A 23186-nucleotide genomic window follows, 5' to 3' on the forward strand; every position below is an offset into this window, starting at 1 on the left:
CAGCTTTTAAAATGAGTTTTCTAGATCGAATAATTCATTGTATGAAAATAAGTGAATTAAAAATGGAAAATGAACAAATCTGATCAAAGCTTTAAAATTTTTTTTTCAAAAAAAATTTAAACCAAAATAGTTTTAATATTTATTGTAATACTCCGTTACTCTCGTAAAAATTACTTTGGTTTTTCCTTTAAATCAGTACAACCGATTTCAAGACTAGGAATTATTTTTTCAAATAAAATTACGGATATGGCTAACTAGATCACCACATTTGTTGCTTCTCTGAATAAAATGACTGTTAACTTTACACAACAAATATTGTAAGAAATTTTTATTATCTTGTACCTCGCTTTTAAAGAAAACGGATGAAACAGACAATGGAATTTCCCCTCAAACCAATGTCGCATTATCACAATCGGATTACGACAAAAACTTTTCCTACTTGCAACATCCCTTCCGCTTTTTCTTTTTGGCGCAGGCGTTGCAGCGCTGGGGCCACTCTCACAACACTATATTCTTCCTGACGCAAACTCCATTATCTATATTACCACTAGCAGCGCCATTGCTCGTTGGAGGTACCGAAGCATCGTTGCTGCCGTGGCTGGGTGAGCCCAGGCCAGCCGAACTCGTGTTCCCTTCATCGGGAGCTTTGTCCATTTGTTCGCGCACCACCCCTCCCTCGACAACGATCGCCACGCTTGAGCGATTGCTCAAACAATGGCCAGGAGCTAGGTGGTGACGGACTCCTGTCCTGTGGCATCGAATCAGGTCGCGCCAGTAGATAAGCCATCGATTTTTCTTTGACCTGTTGACAGATTGGAAAACACACGATTATCCCTCCGGGGTATTACTCTCGTATGCGCAAAATTTATCTCCAGCCAATCAACTTTGGCTCATTTGCTTGTTTAAAGTTTTTTCTTCAAGACTTTACCATTTTAAACAAAATAAGAATATTATTTCATCATATGTTCTGTATATGTGCCGTACAAGTGACATTTGTGATAACACCACTAGGCCAAGTCATTTGTAAACAGTAAGTCAATAGATTAAAAACTGTATCAAAAAAAATGGTAAGTACCGAAATGAATGTAGTGGTATGTTTGAAAAGTAGTTTTACAAATGAGTAAACCCACAAAAATACTCCAGTTTGGCTCCTCGTTGTTAAATAAAAAAATTAATGAAAAATTTTTTTGTAGGTATACCCTTAAGATGGAGTTTATTTCGCTCACAATGTCATGTACTGTGGAAAAACGGTGGAAAACTCGACTGACACTCGTTTTCATGATTTTTCCCTCATGGTAAATGGCACTGTGAGCAAAATAAGCCCCATATGGAGGGTGTGCCTAAAAAAGTTTTTTTATTTCAAAATGGGGGACGAACTCGGAATGTTATTTTTGTAGATTCACTCATATACATGAAGCTCATCAGGGTACCTTTATTGTTTGATATGTGCTCTTGTCTGCTGTGCAAAATGTATAATTATTCGTACTAACGGCGAGCTTGTTGGGTAATGCCAACAAAAGCAACGCAGGTATGGAGAATAGGATTGCAGCGCAGGGTGGGTAAATCGGAAAATAGGGGTGGAAATCAATGAAGAATTTCAAGAAAATCAAATAACTGGAAATTTGGGAAAATTCTTTGAGTATTGGTGATAAAATATTTTGATGATAACGTGTTGAGTATACGGTTGTGTACTTTTTTGGTGTGCCTCATGTGTGTAATTTTTAAATATTCTTTTCCTTACTATTGGTATTAAAATAAGTGGTGTAACTCAATATTGTTAAAAGAAAACCTTCAAGTGTATCAATATATTTGACTATGTCGGTAAAAATAATTTAGTCGCATAGCAACTTGAACAATAAGCTATGTGTGAGTATTTTTGGGAAATTTCCCTTACCAACCTAGATAGGATTTAGTATAAGATGGTATACAAAGAATATCGAGTGTAACGCATGGTTTACCAGGGATTATGTCATGGGGACAAAAACAATGACGCGTGGTGTTTTCCCTCCCCTTGTATAATGCGAGTGGCAGCGTTTGTTTTTGATTGAATCCCCTCTCCACCATATTCCATTTCCAAAACAATTTTTTTTATTTTTTATTTCCGAGTACTTGTCAACAGCTATTACATCAGAGTTGATTTATTTTCACGGGTCACCTGGCATTGAAACATTTTAGACATTTATCAAAAAAGATGGTTGTTACACGATTGATTGCACCATTATGATTCAATGATGATGACAATCCTATATAATTTATTGTTAAAAGTTTCTTACAAGTACGAGTTTGTGCATCGCTATGTAGTATATCCGGCGCTGAACCACACGAGTTTAACTCTAATAATATGGGTATCGCAGTGTGTGGCGTCCCCAAGGACATTGCAGATAAAAAACAAAACAAAAACTATAAGCTGGAGCACTGCAAAAGTTGCTGCTGGAAGCCGTGTAAAGTTTTCATTTTTTTCTAATGAACCAACTCGGGTTGGTAGGTGTATTAAATTATCACATGGTCTGTTTTTAAAAGCAGGACATTTGTGTTTCGCTGGGCAGGCAGCCTAAAAGTGAAAATTTCCTACTCAAAGTGGGTCTGTGAATCGATTTGTGACTTTGTCGATTTAATATCGATTATAACAAGTTGGAAGCAAACATTACTCCAGTGTAATTTTGGATCTGGGCAGTGTCTACGTGAATACTGATGTTTCCAACTCTGGTTTTCTCTGTGATTTTTCAGGGATTTTGGAGTGATTAAATTTACGGACAGTCTTTACTTTGGCAACTTCATAAAAAAATTAAAATAAATTCTCTAACGGTACTTCTTTAAATAAGAATTTCTCTATCGTTTGTGTCATACAGTATGAATAATCGTACATGCAATATCAATGGCGTACAACATCATGAGTTGTAAAGACTATTTTTTCGGCGATAACTAGACAAGTAACTCAATGAACGAACGCAGTATTCTATGAACTCTAGGTCTTGTCATTTTAAATTTCACAGTAGGAAAAATGTCAACACAACGGTGAAAGGACCAATTTCCTGTTGAGATACTTTTATTCAGTGATTACCAAGACGTTAAATGAGAAAATTATATGTTCCTGTCAACTGTCCAAAATTACACGCTACTAGAGCACGACAGTATTCTGTAGCACGCGTCTCTCTTGACCATCAGCCTGTGAAATTTCATTGTACAGCTAGCCCGACTCGCTTGCAATTAACTGTCCCGCATCCCTCTTACGAAATTCGGGGGAAATGGAAGGAAAGTCATAAATAATACGTCAAGGATGTGACCCGTCCTCATACAAACATTGCGCGCATTTACAATAACGAGACCACGACATTCCTACACTTTCTAATACATATATACATATATATATTATATATATATATATTTTTCTCATTTGTTCTCAACGATTTTTTGTTATTCATAATCATTATCTCTAATTTCTTCGTTCAACGCTATTTGTATACCAATCATTTGAGACTATTTGTGCACTTGGTCTTATAGGCCTTAACTAAAGCAAACAAAATTTAAGTTTATGCTAAAATAGAATTTCATTAGAATAATGGTCTTTCAAATATGTGCTACCAAGATTTGTTTTTAGTGCTGCATCCGAAATCCTCATTATTTATACAAGTATAAGCTTTATTAGTTCAAATGAAAACGTAGTACAATTGTTTTCTTAGTCAGCCTAGTTAGAAGTTGTAAAAAATATAATCTCTTTGTTTTTTGTTACAATTTTTTTTTATACCATTCCCCATTACAAAGCTTCGTTATTTGTATAACCTTGCAGCATATGATCTCTTTACCGTAGCATCTACCAAGCTACCCGATGGTTGTTTTTTTTCTTTTTTTTTTTTATCTGCATAATTCATCAAACGTGTGGCACAAATATCTGAAACGACAGGAAGCTTTAAGCAGGGCATTGAGAGATCTGTGGCAGCTGGGCTCACAGGTCGTATACTTTAATATCCTTATATGGATTGAAAAACCATCTCCACCAGTGGTGGGGACCTTGCCGAGCGCATTAGGTGCGTCGCTGCAGGGGAATATTCAACTGCTGAGAAAAATTTTTTTTGTAATGTAGTATACTTCCACAGTGACGGGAGAAATTTAACGACTTCTCTCAACTACGCTACTGGAATCATAATTAATTGTAATAGTATTTAAACTTTTATATGCTCTTGTAAGTAGTGAATAATATGTGTCTCGAAGGGTGACTAAGTGGTTAAGCATTAGTGCTAATGTACCATGCGTACAGGCTATGAGATTAAAAAATCCAATCTAAAGAGCAAAGTTTTTCAAAAAGTAATGTATCGAGTGACCCGAAAATTGTGTAAGGCTAATTAAATTTAAAAAAAAATTATTGTATGACTTCTGATAGAACTGAATAAACTAAGTTTGAAAAAAAGTTTTATTTTGATCACCAGCACGTAACCAAAAAATTAAAACATTACTATGGTAAGTATCAAATGTAGGGATGAATTAAATGAGGCGGAAAAAAGATGCATAATGTAACCTTTGAATATTGATTGGATCTTTCAACTTCAGGTTAATCAATACACTACTACAAAAAAATAACAGTTTTAGTTATCCAAAGCTGAAAAGTCGAAGGTTTTTGTCATGAAAGCATGGTCAAGTTACATACCAGTTTGAGTAGACGATGGAATATACGTGAACACAAAATGCTATTGATTCCGAGATTATTCAAAATTTCTTCCCAGCAATCGACAGAAAGTTTCAGTCCCTGAAGTAAGCTGTACATGAGTGTTAAGTTGTATAAATAAATATGCCGTAAGTCACCTATACGGGCCAAAATTTAGAAAAAAATATTCGTAACAAAAATAACTTTTGATGAAATGGTGAGAAGAGGTCATATAAAACTAAAAAAATAGGAATTAACTGTATAAAAATTAATGTAGGATTTATAGTATCAGTACACTGTTACTATCAGTCAGAAAAAAGCTGCTAAGGGTTTGGATGGATTTTGTATAATTAAATATACTACGTTTACAAGTTGAGATTCCCTAAAAATTTGCAAAGAGTTATAATTAGTTTTATAAAATAATACCATTGACAAATAATTCATAAAAGTTACGTTTAAAAACGGAAAAGTTGTTATATTACAATTTTATGAAAGAAAAAGTAAAATCTCATAAAATCCGACTTATGGAAAAAGCTTAAAAATGTCATGCCAAGTCGACTGTTGTAAATCTTGTATCTGTAAAATAATTTACAGATCTTAAATAGGTATAAAATTTTCAATTCTTTTTTAAGGTCAATTTTTATAATAACTCTAAAAATTATATCACAAAACCTACAATCATACTTAATTATTTAAGGTACAAGGTAAATAGCCTCCTTCGGTTTTTTCTTGCAATAATATTTTAGCTTCGAAGATTAGACTTGCTGTTTAGTGAATAATTGTTTTTTTTTCTTAGCATTTAAAATGATTTTATTTGTTTATTAACAGTAAATCAATGAACAAATAGTAAACAACACTTTTAATTCTGTCAAGTTTAGTGTCTTTGTACTTACTCTAATAACAGAGTTTAATGTTAAGTGAACGAGCTTCTTTTTCTTTGAATGGTATTTCAATTTCACAAGTTTATCTTAATTATCTACTGATAGAGTCTGTTTGCTGTTTCTTAGATGGGCTCCATTCCCTGCACTCCGCATGGAGCTGCTATCCCTGGGATCCGTACAACTTTTCTTCTGAATCATTTTTTATTTCTACGAGAATGCAAGTTTTGGAGCTTAATGTACGTATCCGCGCAAGTGCGTGTATGTAATATGGGAGTGAAATTAGTATAGAAACTTCAATTGTCATACTTCATGCCCAGACATGGTAGAGTGTATTATTTTCCACTGTTGTGGTTTTGTTTGGGAACTTTGTTGGATATCAATCTTAAATTCATCTGTTTTGAGAATGGCTTCGAGGTATCACTGCAAATGATTAGTTTGTAACTTTGATGTAACATTTATACGAGTCATACTTGCTTTCAGCAAAAACGATAAATCGCTGTAGATGAATGACTTGTAACCACTTCATTTCAATTAAAATTTTTTTTTTTTTTTTTTTTGTAAAAGCTTAAATAGCTATCATGCACTTTTTTGTTTAAATTAAGTTATAAAAAGTAAATGTTAATCAATTTTGTACAAAAATCGTTCTCTTTAGTCTACTTAAAAGGATTTATTTAACGATAAGGTTATCAGGTATTTTTGTATATTGGAAATAGTTATAAACAGCTGAAATTAGGTTGTATCATAAATAATTCTTAATTATGAATAAAATTCCTTATGGATAAAAATTTAAAAACTACAGTATACCTACTTATCTGTTTGTTATCTAGTGATTTTCCAAGTTCCATAAAATTTTTAAGATTATTCTACTTGTTAAATTATAACTTAAATAGAAGTTAAGTCTCAGTGGTCCTACAGTGGTCTCACCAGAGCATAAGAGATCTCGACCTATTTTCCCGTCCTCTCCACGCTTATCCTATCCCCTTTAATGCTCTTTAACTTTTTTCCTCCCGCTCTTTAGTAACCGAGACTACAATCTTTTTTCTTTCTCTATATCTTTACACTTGTACTTTATTTTCTAGTGTCATGGCCCACCGGTATTTAATTTCTGTTGTTGACATTTTTTATGCGATTTTGTTCGAAATAAGACGTAATTTTTTAGTTTCATACTCCAGCAGACAAGGAATATTGATATTCAGCAGGCATTTGTAATTTTCTTTTTCTCCCCTTTCCCATCTTATGTCTTACTTGGTAGGTGGTGATCATCATCACCGCGATGTCACGCTTTTTTTTGCACATTCCTTTTTTTTTTTCATTCCGTGTACACAAAATTCTCAACACTATACAATTTTTTTTTTATATGGTTTTTGTACTCAAAGGAATTACACTAACCTGTTGATTTTCCACGCAAAATAGATGCAAGGAGTCGTGAAGGCGGGCAAAAAGGCTAGCCAGATAAAGACTAGGTATACCATGTCCAAATGATACATTATGTCGTAAGTTTCCAGAATTCCTGGTCTCACTAATCTAAAAAATATTTGAAGATTTTATTTGTATTAGCTATAACTAATTTAATTAAAAAATGATACGCAATCTTAGTTTGGAAATTTATTCAAGAATTCGTGCATAAAATTTTAATGTTACTAGAAAACTCTGTCCTGATGATATTAATGTTTCATCTCATAGTACGCAGGATGGAAGCAATGATTGTAGCTTTTTTTTATGGTTCTTGTAGTTTAAATTTTTATTTAAAAATAATGATAAATTTGTAAAAATCGAATTAATGTTGTCGATGTACGGTTAGGAAATTAACTAACGAAAAATTCAAAAAAGAAATAATTCAGTTGTTAGAGCTCTCGATCAATGTATTGAGAGTTAAAAAGATCGATAGGCGATGTGAGCAGGGAAGAAAGCAAAGACATTTTGAGGATTAACTTAGCTATGTGAAATAAATGCACATGACAAACTAAACAACATATAAATTTCGTGTCAAGTCTGCAGGCTCAGCGTTATTGTAAATCTGAAAAAAAAAAATCCCGATGCTCGTATAAAAACGTATCATTGGATTGTATCTATAAAAAGAAGCGAAAATGGTATAGAGTAGTGCGTGAAAAATGCCAGTTGCAAGCATCGCGAGCAAAATGGAATGTAACTGGAAAGAGAAAGTATGCACATCGATGAGATTCAGAAGTATGCTGTGGGGTCGTTTAAAAGGTTTTTCTCGAATTTAAAGCGCTGACGTGGGTTTTTAGGGAGTATCGCATGGAATACCCAATGGAACCTTAAATATACCGAATTTTTTTTCCACCCCTTCTACTATTTTCTTCTGCATGGATTCACTCACTTATTTATACTTTACGAGAGTCTACAATAATATTTTTGTTTTGCTGCACAAACTCCACTATCGCAGAAAAGAACTTAGCACGATAACTTTTTGTTGATCTTAAATTTTTTTCGTGAAAAAGTCAAGAATAAAAGATAGAAAGACAGAAAACAAAAGAAGATGTTTTAAGAAAAAAAATTAATAGTAATTAAAACCAAAGGCTCACAATTCGTGCAAATGAGTGATGACTGTGAAACAGAGTTTGAAAAATTTTGTTCGCGACTTAATGTAACAGCTTAGATCATGCAGATTGAATAAGTAAAATATAAAAATTAATTATTAACAATTGTAAATTTTGTTCTTCATTCAAAGTCAAATACTTAGCGCACGGAGCGAACAGGAGGAGAAAATACTACTTGCGTGTGTACAATCTATGCATATATTTACCTGAGTAACATTAGGGGTCCGAGACAAACAGCGAAAATGATTATAATGGCGAAGAGGTATCTTTGAGTTCTCGCTTCTTTGAATACACTGTACTCGCCATCGTGAAGATCACAAGACGTCGATACTTTTGTAAAATCTACTACTCCATTTGCGCTTAAGCTTACGCTCTTTCTTTGAACTGGAACCCTAAATTTGCAAAAATTAAAATATCCATCGATTAAAGTGGTTCAGTACAGACTTTGAAGTCAAAGACGCAACTACAGCCTAAGGTGATTTTTATTTCACTGCTACTTTAAATAAAATAGGCAAAATATTAAGAAAATGGTAGTTTTTTGTATCATGAGCGCAAAGTATGACTAACGGCTCCCAAGGATCCGAGTTCTGATCGACGTTTTTCTTAACAAGGGCACAAAGTTTTTATTCGTGAGAAGAAAATAAGTACATATTATGCGTTCTCATCGAAAACTCTCACTGATATCCTCAAGAGGCTGTGTTAAGGAGATAATTTTAAGTCGTTTGTTCTTGTAATTTCGTTTGGAAACTTTATTTTAAATTTTACGTGTTGATGCATTTTTATTTAATAAACAACTTCGCAAAGTCTCATGGGTTTTCAATAACTTTGGATTAAGTACTGAAACATCTTAAACATTAAACTGATTTTATTATCTCTTATTTTTCTGTTTAAGTATGTCTAGGAGATTCATAAATCAAAGGAAAAATTTATATACTATGTTAATACTATTATACGCTCACGCATGTCAATTACAGCTACAATTCATCAAAATAAGTAAAATCACGATTATCTCACTAGCTTTATTTTATTTACGAATTAAAAAATCAACTTTACTCATAAAATTTAGTTTCTAATTTAAAAAAAAATTTTGTGAAGCAATATTAAATCCAAGCATCAATAATTATCGCAGCAGTGTTTTAATATAACTGTTTAAATGACTGAAAATCAAAAAAATTATTACAAATGATACTCACGTAATGTCATTGCTACTGTTACTTCCTTTGGGAGATGACTTCGTCTCAGACTGTCGAGGATCGTAAGTAACAGATAGAGGTTCTTCTTGATTTTTTAATTCACGAGATGACTTTATGTACATGTACGTGATCGTAGCTAAAGGTGCTATGTAACTGTTAAATATCATGAAAGTATTGTAGAAAAATATCAATTACGAAATCGTATTTTATAAAAAGAAAAAAAAAAGAAAATAAAATAAATAAATAAAAAGGAAAGAAAAAAAAAACAAAAGAAAATGAAATAATTTTTATCTTTTGTTGCATACAGCACAAATACAAGATTATGCAGCAGTAATATGTTGTACTTCTCTTTTGTGTACATAATGTTAGACTTTTGAGTTCAAATATATCGAAGAAAATTCGTTAGTGACTCTATTAATCATATGTAGTTATGTCGTTAAAAAATGAAAAAGAGTTCTCGAAATAGTCATAATTTATTACTAAGCCATCTTAGTTAACTTCTTTAAAAAAATTATAGCTGTAAATAGGATAAATAAACTATGTTAGCTCGATGTTAAACGAGAGACTAGCCATTATTAAGATAAAGTATGTTAACCACCCATGAAACAATTGACTTTGTAACTTTGATATCTTTTTTGTTTCATAGGGGTTATTTACTATAGTTTTTTTTTACAATCGATCACAAATTAATGTATTTTTCTGTATGTATTTAATTTGTCACATACAACCAATCATTTACGGGGTCCATAAAATGAGTAACAGCGTTACTTTACGTTACAATACAAATGTCCAAAAAACTAGAGTAATATTGACAACAACGATTGTTAATAAAAATTTTTTATAGTATTCCTTTTTTTATTACACTGCATTTTCTAGAACAATAACTTCATTAACGCCAGAAACCCATAGCTGTAGTATGAAATCAGAAATTCACAGTTAAAAGTTTTAACTAAGGGAAACATATCTCATCAACCGTATGCATACCTACAAATTACAATGCTGCAAGCAAAGGAAATGTAATACTCACGCTCCAATGAATAGACTTTTAACGTAGTCGTGTATGTCGTTCTCCAAGTTCGCCATACACAAGCTGGGGTATACCTGATTACTTTTCAGATCATTCCCATTTTCATTAAATTCTTTCTATAAGGAAAAAAAAGAAAGAAACCATAGCTTTAAATATTTTGAATTTGATCCAAATGTAATTTCTCTCTAATACTCTGACTATCTTTATAATAATTTATTATTACATACTTATGAATAAATTGACAAAAAAATATTTTTTATCTCCTTTTTAATTGAGTGATGAGATTTTCATGTCATCCTACAATGAGTGGTAATAATGTAAGGTAAGTATTTATTTCTTGTTTCTTAAGGTAGAAATTCATTACACGAAAGCCTAGTATATTGTCACACGAATGAAGCCTTTATTCGTTAAGTGATTTATCCGAATACATTACACGGTTTGTTTGTCAGGTTTTCACGAAAGTCAGTTGCATTAGACTATGAAAATAATTAAAATAAAATAAGTTTACTGTATAGAAATGATCTGGGGTGTGACCATTTGATTTTTTTATCCTTTTAAAGTTGACAACTAGACACAAACTACATTGTAGTAAAGTTAAGGTGAAATAAAATTGTATGCAGTATCATAGTTTTAAGTTTGGAATATACTTACATCACACACGTTTCCAAAATAATTTTTTTAACAATTATACGTTTATTCGTAACAAAAATAATTTTGTTTTTATTTTCAATCAACTCGGAGTGGTATGGAAAACCGATAAAACGTCTGCATCGTGGAATTATTCATGCAATAATTGATGCTGTTTGCATGTTAAACATTTTTTTTTCTTATCTAATCAATTCCTTATTACGTAATATAATCAATGTAAAAAATTTTTTACCTGAAGATCCAAAAAAGTCGGATAAATAGGGTGTGGTAGGGCAATACAAATGGCAAAAAACCACGTTCCCACGGAGCAGATGAAAGCAGGTATTCGTGGTTTTCTTGGATCATCCAAAAACCTGTATCTATCGACGACAATCAGTAGAAACGTCATCATCAATACGTGTATCGAAATGTCCTGAAAAAATGTATTTGAATATTATTAACTGAGCGAACCCAACACAAAAATTAGATTATGATAGTTTAAAAATTTTTTTTTTGAGCTGATCGTGTTCTTTAAATGTATTTTTTTTTTTGTAGAGTCTATAGTTTTCAAAACAAATTAGAATAATATAGTAAAATAAGTGTCTTTTTCTGTATCTGACGAAAGTAATATCAATAATTTTTAACTATGAGATGATATCTTCTCTGTTAACTCCAGGTATTCACGAACAAATTTAAATTCACTTTTGATGGGTCGAAAAAATGAACAATCATCCGCGAAACGCTTGTTTTTCCAGTTAATTGGTGCCGCGCATATTCATCGCTGCGCGAAATCGATCGGGTCTTTAATAATAGGGTTTCACTCATTATGTATCATTCGTATTTGACATGCGACGTTTTAATGTACTAATTATTTGATAAATAAATCATGCTTAAATGCTACGAGGAGGTAATTAGTGCTTTGACTGCGAGCTTCAGCTAGTTAAGATATATTTTTAATTTAAAAAAGCTTAGAGACGCGTCTCTTTTTCTCCAACCCTTTACCACTTTTCAATACTTCATAATTGGTAGAAAAATAATCATTTTTCATGCAGTATTCTGATTCTCTTTATATGCATTGATAAAAGAATTAATTCTTTGATGCTTCCACTAAGAACTGGTTCTGACAGAATTCTTTGCTTTTAGAAAATATGTTTCACTTTGATAGGTACTGATTTTCAGCTACTGATTAAGATTGCAAATACAATCAGCCGTAGTTAGTGGAACAGCTTTCTGCAGAAATATTTCAAAATTAATTCATACTTCAACCTTTGATCAAATTCACAAATTTATCATGCCAATTTAGAATTATTTCCATAGTCATTATGTTTTTGCATTTACTTGTTCACTTTCAAACATTTTATTACTTAATTTGGATACTAAAAATACGAATTGGTTGAGGTTTTATCTTGCTGTGGACAAAAGCTGTATTACAGAAAAAACCTTGCAAAAGTTATCAATTAATGCTTATGTTGATAAACTTTGAAAAGTCTAAATTTTTATGTGTATTTGATTATTGTACGTGCAAACATTGTATCTAAATACTGTATTGAAAAATGTTTATTTCCAAACTCAGAATTTTAAATACTTTGTTGATTGATCAACAACACTAAAAAGCAACATTAAAGTACATTTAATATTTAGAGGTCTGGTTAGGAATAGTTTTTAGCTTTATCACCCTACGTGATTCGCATTACACGTGGATTCCTTAAACTGCTCAAACCAATAGGAGCCATTCATTAATTATTGAAGGGTCTCAGGAGAGAGGGATGGTTCGAGGAATCTCCACGTGACCTTTTATTGGAAAGACAGGGTAAATATGATTCTTATTGCGAGTCGATTTGATCTGGAAGAGCCTTTTCAACACAATCACTCACTCGACACGTCTTTCACACGCCACCATTATAGAGAGGGTAGAATATAATATATGATTGTAGATAGTGTGGAAGATTCGTTGGCTTTCTACCAATTAATTTTACCATTTTTGGGACGGACGGGGAGAGATGTTGTCTCCTGCAACCAACAAAATACATGTTGGTAGAGTGAGGCGACGAGATTGACGATATGTGCACATAAATACGTAAATACAAATTCTATGAGTTAAGAATAATTGAATAGTTTACTGCCTTTGGAAATATTTAGGAAGAAAGCCCAGTTACAAGATCGTGCATCTTAAAATCCATTGTGAAACAATTGAAATGCATCCTTTTTGTAATAATATCTTTATCAGTTCTTGTAAAAATACGACTTTGTGCGATGCGTAGTTTATAGACGTGTTTTGCAATGTAAAGTAATGGACATGTAAAAGCAAAGCTTTGTGAGAAGCAACTACAAGACATATTTTTTACTCCTAATTTAAAATTATATTAATACATTTTTATCATAAAATTTTTAATTATTTTTATAATACTGTTTTGAAAATTTTTCGATCATTTTTACACTTTTCGACACTTATAAATAAACTTTTCTCGTATACCAACTTCATCACACGATTAATTTGAAATAAAGTAATCGTATTTCAAAGTAATATAAGTTTTGTGAGCTTGAAATCGGTATGATTAAATTACGATTTAAAATCCTTCAACTAAAAATAAATCCATACCATTTTTGGCTCACCATACAATGCGAACAAATAGCGTACACACTTCTTTTCACAATATACGAGTGCTAGTTTGCATATAAATTACCACCACTCGACGTCCTATTCTATTTTTTCACGAGTGATGCAATTTATTTTCATATACGTATGTTAAATTGCTACTATTTTAAAATCTTTATGTTTACATAATACTGAAGAATAAATTTTTTTTTAATCGAAAAATCATAACATGAGAGAACTGGCATCCAAGCATAAATAAAAAAGTTGACAATTGGTCTTACAAGTCATTGAGATTTTTTAGATCCAGCCGCAGTAAATGAAGTACTATTGAACTTTTCATCGAGCAATCTTCTGTACATGTACGTTAAAGAGATAAAAGCGTGAACAAACTATTGATATCGCAATACCTCGTTAGACTGTATCACCGGAATGTGAAGAGGTATTTTGCGCGCGTGTATTGATGCGTCAAATCTGCGAAGTCGCGTGGTCTAAAGAAAAATCATTTACTGCACATGCATTGTTGTGTGTCGAATATTTTGGTTCGAGTTTCTCGGTCAGTGGAGAAACATTTCGTTCAACGCTCGCGAACCAAGCGGATTACGGCTTCGGCACAGCTTTGTGCACATTTTTCACTGAAACGGCACGAGTACATATAGAAAATATATATGTTATTCTAGGACTCGGTAGCAAAAATTTACAGAACTGCATATGGTTTGTCATTTTTTTACAAAAAGCCACACGTAATTGTATCATTTCAGCAAGTTTTTTTTTCAAATGCCAGAGCTTTTTAATGTTTTCAAAGCACGCACGTAATTGTATTATTCCATAAAGTTTTTTTTTTATAATGTAACGAGTATACAAAGGTAGAAAAAAGATACGTCAACAATCATATTATTTTACTTACGCACTATTTTTTCAACAAAACCTATGAGCGTCTGAGTATTGATCTTTCGAGGATGCAAAAGAAAAATTTTTTAAGTGATGTGAGAGAGTACTCGACGCACAGATCTGGGCTTTATTCCAAATTTTTTCTGCTCCTACTTATAGGCACGATTATCGATGAAAAGTTTCACCAGGAAACATTGGTTTCGGGACCAAAACTGATTGTAGTCATAAATTTTTAGAACCATCCACTTCACGTGGTACTGTGCTATTTCCATATTTTACATATCAGAGATTTTTACTTATTTCCTTTACTTTACTTAACAGCAAAACTTTCCTGAAATTTTCAATTACCAAAAGGAATGGGACAAAAGTACAAATGTGCTTGCTTAAAAATATTTAAAGAATACCAAGTAAGGTATGCAAAAATAAGTTTTCGTTAATCAATTTATCAACATAATTTATCTATTTCTAAAATAGTGTTTTTGTGATACAGAAATAAGTTAACGACTACGTGGTTTTTAAAATTCAAAAGTGAATCAAACCTACGTAATAAATATTAGTTAATAATTATTTATAAAAAAATTCAGGATGAAGCAAAAAACTAAAATTTTGAGCTATAGCTCTATTGGTTTCTTATTTCCCAAACACATTTGTTGGTTACGGCTGGCTTACAGAAATGTCTTGAATTTTTACGAAAAAAAAAAATAGTTTAATTAGACTTAAATTGACTGTTTGGGATATGAAAAAAAATATTGATTCTCAAATGGCAGTTGTCTGAGTAAATAACGTTATGCTTGTATTAACTTTGTGTATACGTAATCAAGTTTTCCGACCAACTTTAATTATATTAACCTAACGAGGCTCAAAATTAGTAGATAATTTTATATTTATCCAGATTGCAAAAATAACGTAAAATAATTTAAACATTGGGCCACGATAGTAACAAAATATCAGATTAAATATAAATATTGTACATCTTAGTATTTTTTAGCATGTGACACTTTTCTCCACAACGTTATCCTAATATTTTAAACGATAAAAGTCGTTTTTAATTCGCCCAAAAGGTATTCAATCATATTTAACATTTTTATTTGTTATTTGAGAAAAGAACGTTGAATACATAAGTTGTAATTAATATACAAATACACAACTTTTTTGTATTGTTCATTTTATTTCACAATTTTATACCAGCGCTCTTAACAAGAGGAATCACTTTAAATGTCAAAAAAAAATCCTATAACGTAACTTTTGTTCTGACAAAAAATGTTTCGGTCGTGTCTCACAGTAAAAGCATAGTATTTTTTAAAAATTGAGCTACTTGTTTTGAGTCTCTCGATAGCTTGGGTATGTCATAAACATCAGCAGATGTTGCAGCTGTGGTAATTTTATAGAAAACTTTCTGATATCGTAAGCGAGCTCTAAATAGTTGGATAACTTCTGAAAGTCCAGAACTGAGCGGGAAACAAATTTTCCGAACAGGGTATGAGAGCAAGGGTTCGAAGTTTGCTTGGCTCAACAAAAGTTGTTTGTCCTTACAGAAATTGTGCACTCCGTCCGTGGATCAAAGTTAGATTTTATTGAATGTCATTCTATGAAACGTACAAAATGCTCCGTTTTCTATTGAAATTATTCAAGGGTTATGACTCACGAGACTTGATAGTGCCATTCAAACTGGATTTTATTTTATTATACAGATCCTTTCGTGTGTTTTTTACTCAATGATTTAGTGATGTATAAAAATTAATATCAAATAGTTTTTCTTGCAAGTATACGATCCCCTACGGTTTTAAATAACAAATAATTTTCTGGAAGGGTTCATGCATGTGTTTCTTTTTGTTTCATGGTACCTTTTACTCTTAAAACTAACTTTTAGTGAACTCGATGGACAATTGAGTTCTAAACAATACAAATCATGTGTATTTGTGTATAAAACTAAAAACTTTTTTCTTGCTAATGGTTCTGGTGCTTTAATATCATTAGGAGCAGCTAAGGGTAAGTATTGGTTCTATGAAAGCCGAAGTTTGTAATTGGTCATCTCATTAAACTTGAACTAAAGCTTGTCAAGGGGTGGGCAGTAAATTTAATATCAAAACACCGAAATTTCTTACTTTAAGGTGTTTCCTATAGGAAATTAGATTCCACTACATTCTATTGTGATAAATTTACAAGTAAGGTAACAGAAATGTGAAAAAAAACGTAAATAACTATTTCCTATGGTGCAGGGTCTCCGCACGTGGCGAGAAGCCGATCCAACAAACTGCTTCTCAACTTTCTTCTGTTGCACGAAAAGACTCCAAGTTTGATACGCGTACTCTTGAAACGTGAAGGGAAAACGTAAACAAGAAAATTTTTGATTTTTTTTTTTTTCAAGTTCTTCATATACTTTTGTTGTCTGAAGAGATTGAAAATTGCTTTTTCTGACCGAATAGACATTATTTCTAATTTTGGACATATTTTATAGCAAACTAGAGCACTTGGGGAATATCCTTGAATTTTTTTTCAAGTGGTGTTTCAGTTAAATATTATTCAAATTTTTCATGATAGTTGGCGTCGTTACCATATGAACAACCTCAAATACAATTTCAGAGTAACTTCTGTATTAAATAGCCACATTCGTAAACACTCACGTTAAAAGTACTTAACAGTTAAACAGTTTCTTTAGTAACGTACATTAGTTGTGTGGACAACCCCACGTGCGCCCCACCAGCAAAATAAATCGAAAATAATGAACAAACCTGTAGCATCGGCAGAAAGTAGCACATGAATTTTCCAAATATCCAATTGTACAGCAGCAAGTTGATGACGGTGATGGGCAGAGGGACGGCGACATGGAGCACATTGGCCAAGGCGGCGTTCACGAGAAAGCCGCAGGTCGATTTGTCAGAGTGGCCGTACCTGAACACGTGGTACACCATGCCGATATTGGCGACCAGACTGAAGACGATGAGCACCGCGTAGACGCCGATCACAAAGGGCCAACTGCTGTCGAAGGAGGGTTTCAAGTGTGGCCTTGTGAAATCGACGGTGTCGTTGCGAAAGCCGTTCAGATACTCGACTATCGTGTGGTAATAAAGATCGGCGTTTGTCGTGTTTTGCTGTGACATCTTCGGGATCAGAACGGAGCGCGGGAAAGACGATACGAACGGAGAGAAACCGGAGAGCTGTCCCCCGTACTATTCTGTAGCGTCAACAGGAGAGTGCTGGATATATAGTGCGAGGCGGGAAGCGAGAGACGGCCGGTCGTATGTGCGCCTCGCCTCCAACTGGGAAATACGACCAAAGTTGTTCCATTGTCTTAGTGGCAATAAAAACAGAGCGCCCCGCTGATTTTTTGTTGCTGCTTTCAGTTGGGCTCAGCTGCAACTGAAACAATAGTGCTTTTATTGTTTATTTGTTAGTCAGGCAGGTGGTTGTTGGTCTTGGGGTAGCATGTACGCGTGTTAGCTGCTCTGTGATGAACTGACGTGTACTGAGACTTTGTTTTTTTTGTGTACGGCTTTGAAACTGATTTTGTTTTCCTCAAAAATCTTGGGTGGTAAATGGGAAAAACGCAGTCATTCTGAATATAGTTGACATAAAACTCTTTTTTGTATTTTTCAAACAGATGGGAGATTAAAAAAAAATGTTTTTTTCGGTATATTGAAAATGGAGAGCTATATCTATTCAAAAATGGTCGAGTACTGAAAACGTAAAAAATAGAGTGCCTTAAAACTGCTTCCAAACGAGAATTTTTTGAGACTAAAAACAATGTTAGGTGAAAAAAAATGGTTACAGGCGTTCAATAGCTATGTCTCGTGGATGTTGATGAAAAAGCTTGAAAAGGTAACTCGTTTCGCATGTAACTTCTCATCCGAGAATTTTTTTTTTGACTCAACGTTAGAGAGCTTTTTACATATTTCATTTAACGAGCGTCCATTTTTTAACTAGACCCTGTGCTTCGGAAAGTGAATTAAAAATGAACCAACGCTTCTCGTACAAAAAAATTAGTCGCAAGAAAGGCATGTCACCAATTGTTTTTATAATAATTTTTCGATCAACTATATTGAATGACGAAAAATATAAATATAGACCCAAAAGCTTATCCTAAACTTAATTTTAATTTATATCAATTTATTTTATTTAAATATAATTTATGTTGATTTAATTTATATGAAAGAAATTTATTTTACTCCAATTTATTTTGGAACCAAGTTCGTCACTGATGATTTTTCATGTAATTGTGTCTATACTATTTTGATGAAGGGATACGGATACAATCAATGGTATTGCACAGTCTAGCTCATTGAATATCAATGTCACAGCTAACTTCAACATGTATGTATACAATCGGTACACTGCAAACTATCCGTCTGACCGAACGTTGACTCACACTACTTATTTTCTTCGCTTTGTCTCATTTTAGCTCCCGCCGAGTTTGTTTGTACTACCGAGTCGTTTGTTAAGTGGATTCCCTTGGAGTGACATGCGTCGCTTCCTTTTCTCTGCCCGTCTTTCTGAACTTGTTTTTTTTTTTTACGGCACCTTTTATTTTCTGTGTCATTTGTTATGTTCACACAGTCAGATTAAATGACGAATTCATCTTATACCACACCTATCGCTAGTTTTTTTCGTGACAAAGGAATCTTTTATAGTTTCATCTGAAGAACTTAACTAAATGATTTAATATTTCTTACATTAAAATGTAGAGTGTTTAAAGCATGGCACTGGATAAATTTATTAAATACCTTTAAGTTTATATAAAAATTTTCATATTAAAATGCGGAGTTTTCAGAAGTACAATACTTATTAATGATCAAAACTGATTCATTCATTCAAATGTTTTTTTTTTTTTAAACTTGTAATAGATAAAGATATTTCGTATTTTTTTACAGCAAAGAAGTTAGAATACTTAATGAAGTTCCAAAGCTATAGGAGAACTTCTTTTATATTACGTCAAAAACCAACTGCTTGACAGTAATTTACGTAGAATTATAATTTATTTACAAATGTTACAAAACTGAATTATCTATCAAGGAACTATGTCGATCTGCAATTGACGTTTGAAAATTTTTCAGATTTACTTGGTCATCAACAAAATAAATGAAAAAAAATCTAAGAGTCTCTTAATCGTAAGTAAATGTGGTTGAATACCGAAGGTATATATTTTTTTTTTTAAATTGGCTTGAATGATATCAGCAATTTCTCAAATCGAGTGATTGCTCGATCTACTTTATAAATTAATTAATTATTAAAACTGGATAGTTTATTTTCAAGGTGTATATCGTTATAATTTTTAATTTAAGGAAAAAATATCTTGAGTACATAGTCTGCAAAAATTTATTTATTTGTTTTTCTGTAGAAACAATACCTCATTTAATGAAATGATTAATAAATTATCATTAAATAAACTTTTATTTCTGCGGTGCTATAACGATACAAAAAAATGTTTTATCAATGGATGAATACAATTGGTCAAAAGTTTAGTTTCTCTAAGTATTCTCTCAGAAATAGGAAAAATATAGTAATTCAACTAAATACCAGTCGATTAACTATTAACTACTTACTGTTATAAATACTGTTTGCTTGGAATCTTAAGTCCAAAATCACTGTTGATAAATCGTTAATGAATTACAAGTAATAATTGATATCAGTGTATGATTCTACGTTCTGTTCTTTCTCTTTATCTATTTTATGGAACAACGAAACAGAAAACCAAAATCATAAAATTAATTAGAAATAGAAACTGATGTAATTCTAAAGAGAGTTAAAACAAACACGAAACCTTATTATTTGTAAATTAAGATGTTGAATAAAACTAATCGTCGTCTTACACCGAGTACAATATTGTTTGACTAAGATTTATCTCACACGTCTTGTTTGAACCTTGAACTTCATACATGGACTCTCGAGTGATGAGAAGAAATGTTAAAATAATAAAAATTAATTTTCTTAAACTATAGACATTGCATAATAAAACCGTAACTCTCTACACTACACTCTCATATTAAAACATCTCTAAATTTTCTGACACAATTTTACCAACAATCTACGGGATGCTCCGGTACGTAAATAAAAATGAATTTATACGTTTTTTGGGATAATTGTATCTTTTTGTCACTAATAAACGTACTCAAGATACATAATCAGGTATAAACTATAAATATACAGAATGACAAACCTGTTGGATTAAGTTTTACTAGTTTCATAAAAGTGCACTCAAGTAGGTAATAAAACAAATAAACGTCCGGAAATTAATTAATTTTCTTGTAAACTGTCTTGATCAGTAAAAAATATCAACAGTTCCTCCTTCCCGATAATCAATGTAATAGCACAAATATATGTAATAAGCTAATCACATAGTATGGACAACTATGAGCACCGACATCGTACGAACAGTGCTCGTAGGGTAGCGGACAACCGGTGACTGATAGCATCGTGCGTTTGCCGCTTGGACCAGACCGTGTATAAAGCCCTTTTGGAAGCTGTGTTTTCTGCGCAAGTCGTGCTTTTACTGCTCAACATCTGCTTACTCATAGAGTGCTCCGCCTTTAGTGATGGATATTTTTTGGAGCTTTTCGTGTCTTCGAAGCATTTGATCTAAGTGATTTTAATTACTTGCATATTTATATTGAAAATTTAAGGAGGAAAAACTTAATGTACACGTTCGTAGTGGATAGGTGTGTGTAAACTTTTGTATTATTTTATCATAACGTGATTGAGAAATATCGGCGATTTTCTTGTTCTTTAATCATCTTCATTGTACTTTTACATATTATTATTGTATGAAAACTAATTAATTAGCGAGTTAATTAGTACTTAGAGAAAATTTTTCTATTGAACTACTTGTGTTAAATAATAGAAGCATTATCTAATTTGAAAATAGGACAATTATTTTCTCTAAACTAAATGGTACAAATATTTAAAAAATTTACTACTACTAATAGTAAAGAAAAAAATTAAATTAAATTCTAACATAAACGTATACCTTAGTTACTTAAACAATTTTTTGAAAAGTAAAAAGTTTCTTGAAATTAAACTATATCATGTGTATTTTTTGGCTTTTCCTTACAATTGTATTTTATATAAAACATAACACTCAACAGGCGTAATTAATTTTTAACACAAAAAAAAGGCAAAAAAAAAAAAAAAAGAATTGACTAGAATAAACAAAGGAAACAACTTAATGTTTTGAGTACCATATGAAGAAGTTCAAATAACTTAAATTTTGAAAAAGAAGAATAAACTAAGAGATGAAATGTAATACAAAATTTTACAAGTATTTTGTTAAAACGTATCATGTGTCTGGTGTATTACTTTTTATTTACTTGATCTATATTTACCTGAGTACCAGTTACTCTGTGAGTCTTACATGTGCTTTTTCACCACGCAATGATCCTCGAAGAGGGTCTAGGCAACCTTCTCGCAGCAAAAATTGACTAATTTCCCCCTACCCCCCTCCCAGTAATGGGAGGCCTCCCATCCCTTTCCTTGTCCCTTTCCCCAGTGCTAAGTGCCCATAGTAGTGCCCTTATTAAAGGAGCCGGACGTAGAGCACTATAATATATAAAAAAAAAAAAAAATCTATATTTACCATCAAAGTTACTCTATATTTTCAGGTATGCAATTGGGAGTTTCCGAATTCCCTCCTTTCACTTTCTGGAATCCGTACCAATATAAATTTTTATTCAACCCTAAAATTTCTTAAGACTCGTAAATAATATTAAAAAATTCTAATACCTAAAAATTATAAAAAAATCTCTTTCCTAACGTACTTGTATTTAAAGAACAGTTAACAATTTTTAACAACAAAAATTGTATATTACGTTAAAAATTTGACTTATATTTTAAGTAAGCTTAATGCAAAACTATTTTTCATTTTAAAATAAAATATTAAATCTCTAGATACTGTAGCTGTTATTACTGTATCAATACTTTTTTACGAAATTAATCGATAGTGTTACTAAAAAGGAAACTGTGAAATAGCAATACAAGACGTTTCAACCAATAACAGGAAAACTGAGTACGTACATACTATGTAAACACATATATTGTCACATTACAACAAAAAATTAAAAATAATGTTAAAAATATACTGAAATAATAGGTATTTGTAGTTTCTCAATTTTTTTTTTCAATTTCATTAAAGGCTCAGTTTCTGCTTGCTTCGTATGCTTGCTAACTCCTAACTTTAGTTAGACATACATTTATAAAATATTTTAGGTGCAGAATCTAAGCTTTTATGTAAATTAAAATAATTTTTTTTGAGATAAAAGTAATATTGTATAAAATTATTAATAAAATAATTTGAATATCTGGAAAAATTAACAGCATAATGTTAAATTATTTAGTACTTATGATTCATGAAGTTAAAAAAATTGTATAGTTACAACTTTTCAAAACGAGACAAAGCTTCTTATTTTTTCTATGTGTCAAAATTGCCTTAAAATTAAAAATAACTTTGGACAAATCTTTGGAATGTCACTGACAACTCTCTCGCTCACACAAAATTACATGTACAAATAATAACGATTATTAAGGAACGACATACTTCAATAATTTTAGAATATTTTTTCAAAATATTTATACTCACATCTTATAATTGAAACAAGGATAATTATTTGTGTATCACATTATGTTAACACTGTTGCATTTATTACCAAACATAAATAATCTATAAATAATTTTCATTTACGAAATCTTTTCGACCAATTGTAAGTAATAGAAAGAGACTTTTACTATATCAGATAAAAAGGTTTTCTACCTTACTTAAACTCGATGCCCTTCTCAATTTATATTAT

The 23186-nt window shown here is 31.8% G+C and overlaps 1 protein-coding gene across 1 annotated transcript; it reads right to left on the reverse strand.

Annotated features, from left to right (window-relative positions):
• Positions 1 to 498: 498 nt before the first annotated feature.
• Positions 499 to 17513, reverse strand: LOC106636901 (orexin receptor type 2). Its single transcript, XM_089593591.1, has 7 exons — positions 17145 to 17513; positions 11182 to 11361; positions 10302 to 10417; positions 9275 to 9427; positions 8288 to 8473; positions 6910 to 7044; positions 499 to 748 (listed from the first exon to the last, which is right to left on the reverse strand). The coding sequence occupies exons 1-7, from the start codon at positions 17511 to 17513 to the stop codon at positions 499 to 501; spliced, it is 1389 nt and encodes a 462-aa protein (XP_089449717.1).
• Positions 17514 to 23186: the final 5673 nt, after the last annotated feature.

The sequence above is a fragment of the Copidosoma floridanum genome, unplaced genomic scaffold, assembly GCF_036245765.1.
Source record: "Copidosoma floridanum isolate Cflo_tuat_1 unplaced genomic scaffold, Cflo_Japanese_pri ptg000019l, whole genome shotgun sequence".
Lineage (NCBI taxonomy): Eukaryota > Metazoa > Arthropoda > Insecta > Hymenoptera > Encyrtidae > Copidosoma > Copidosoma floridanum.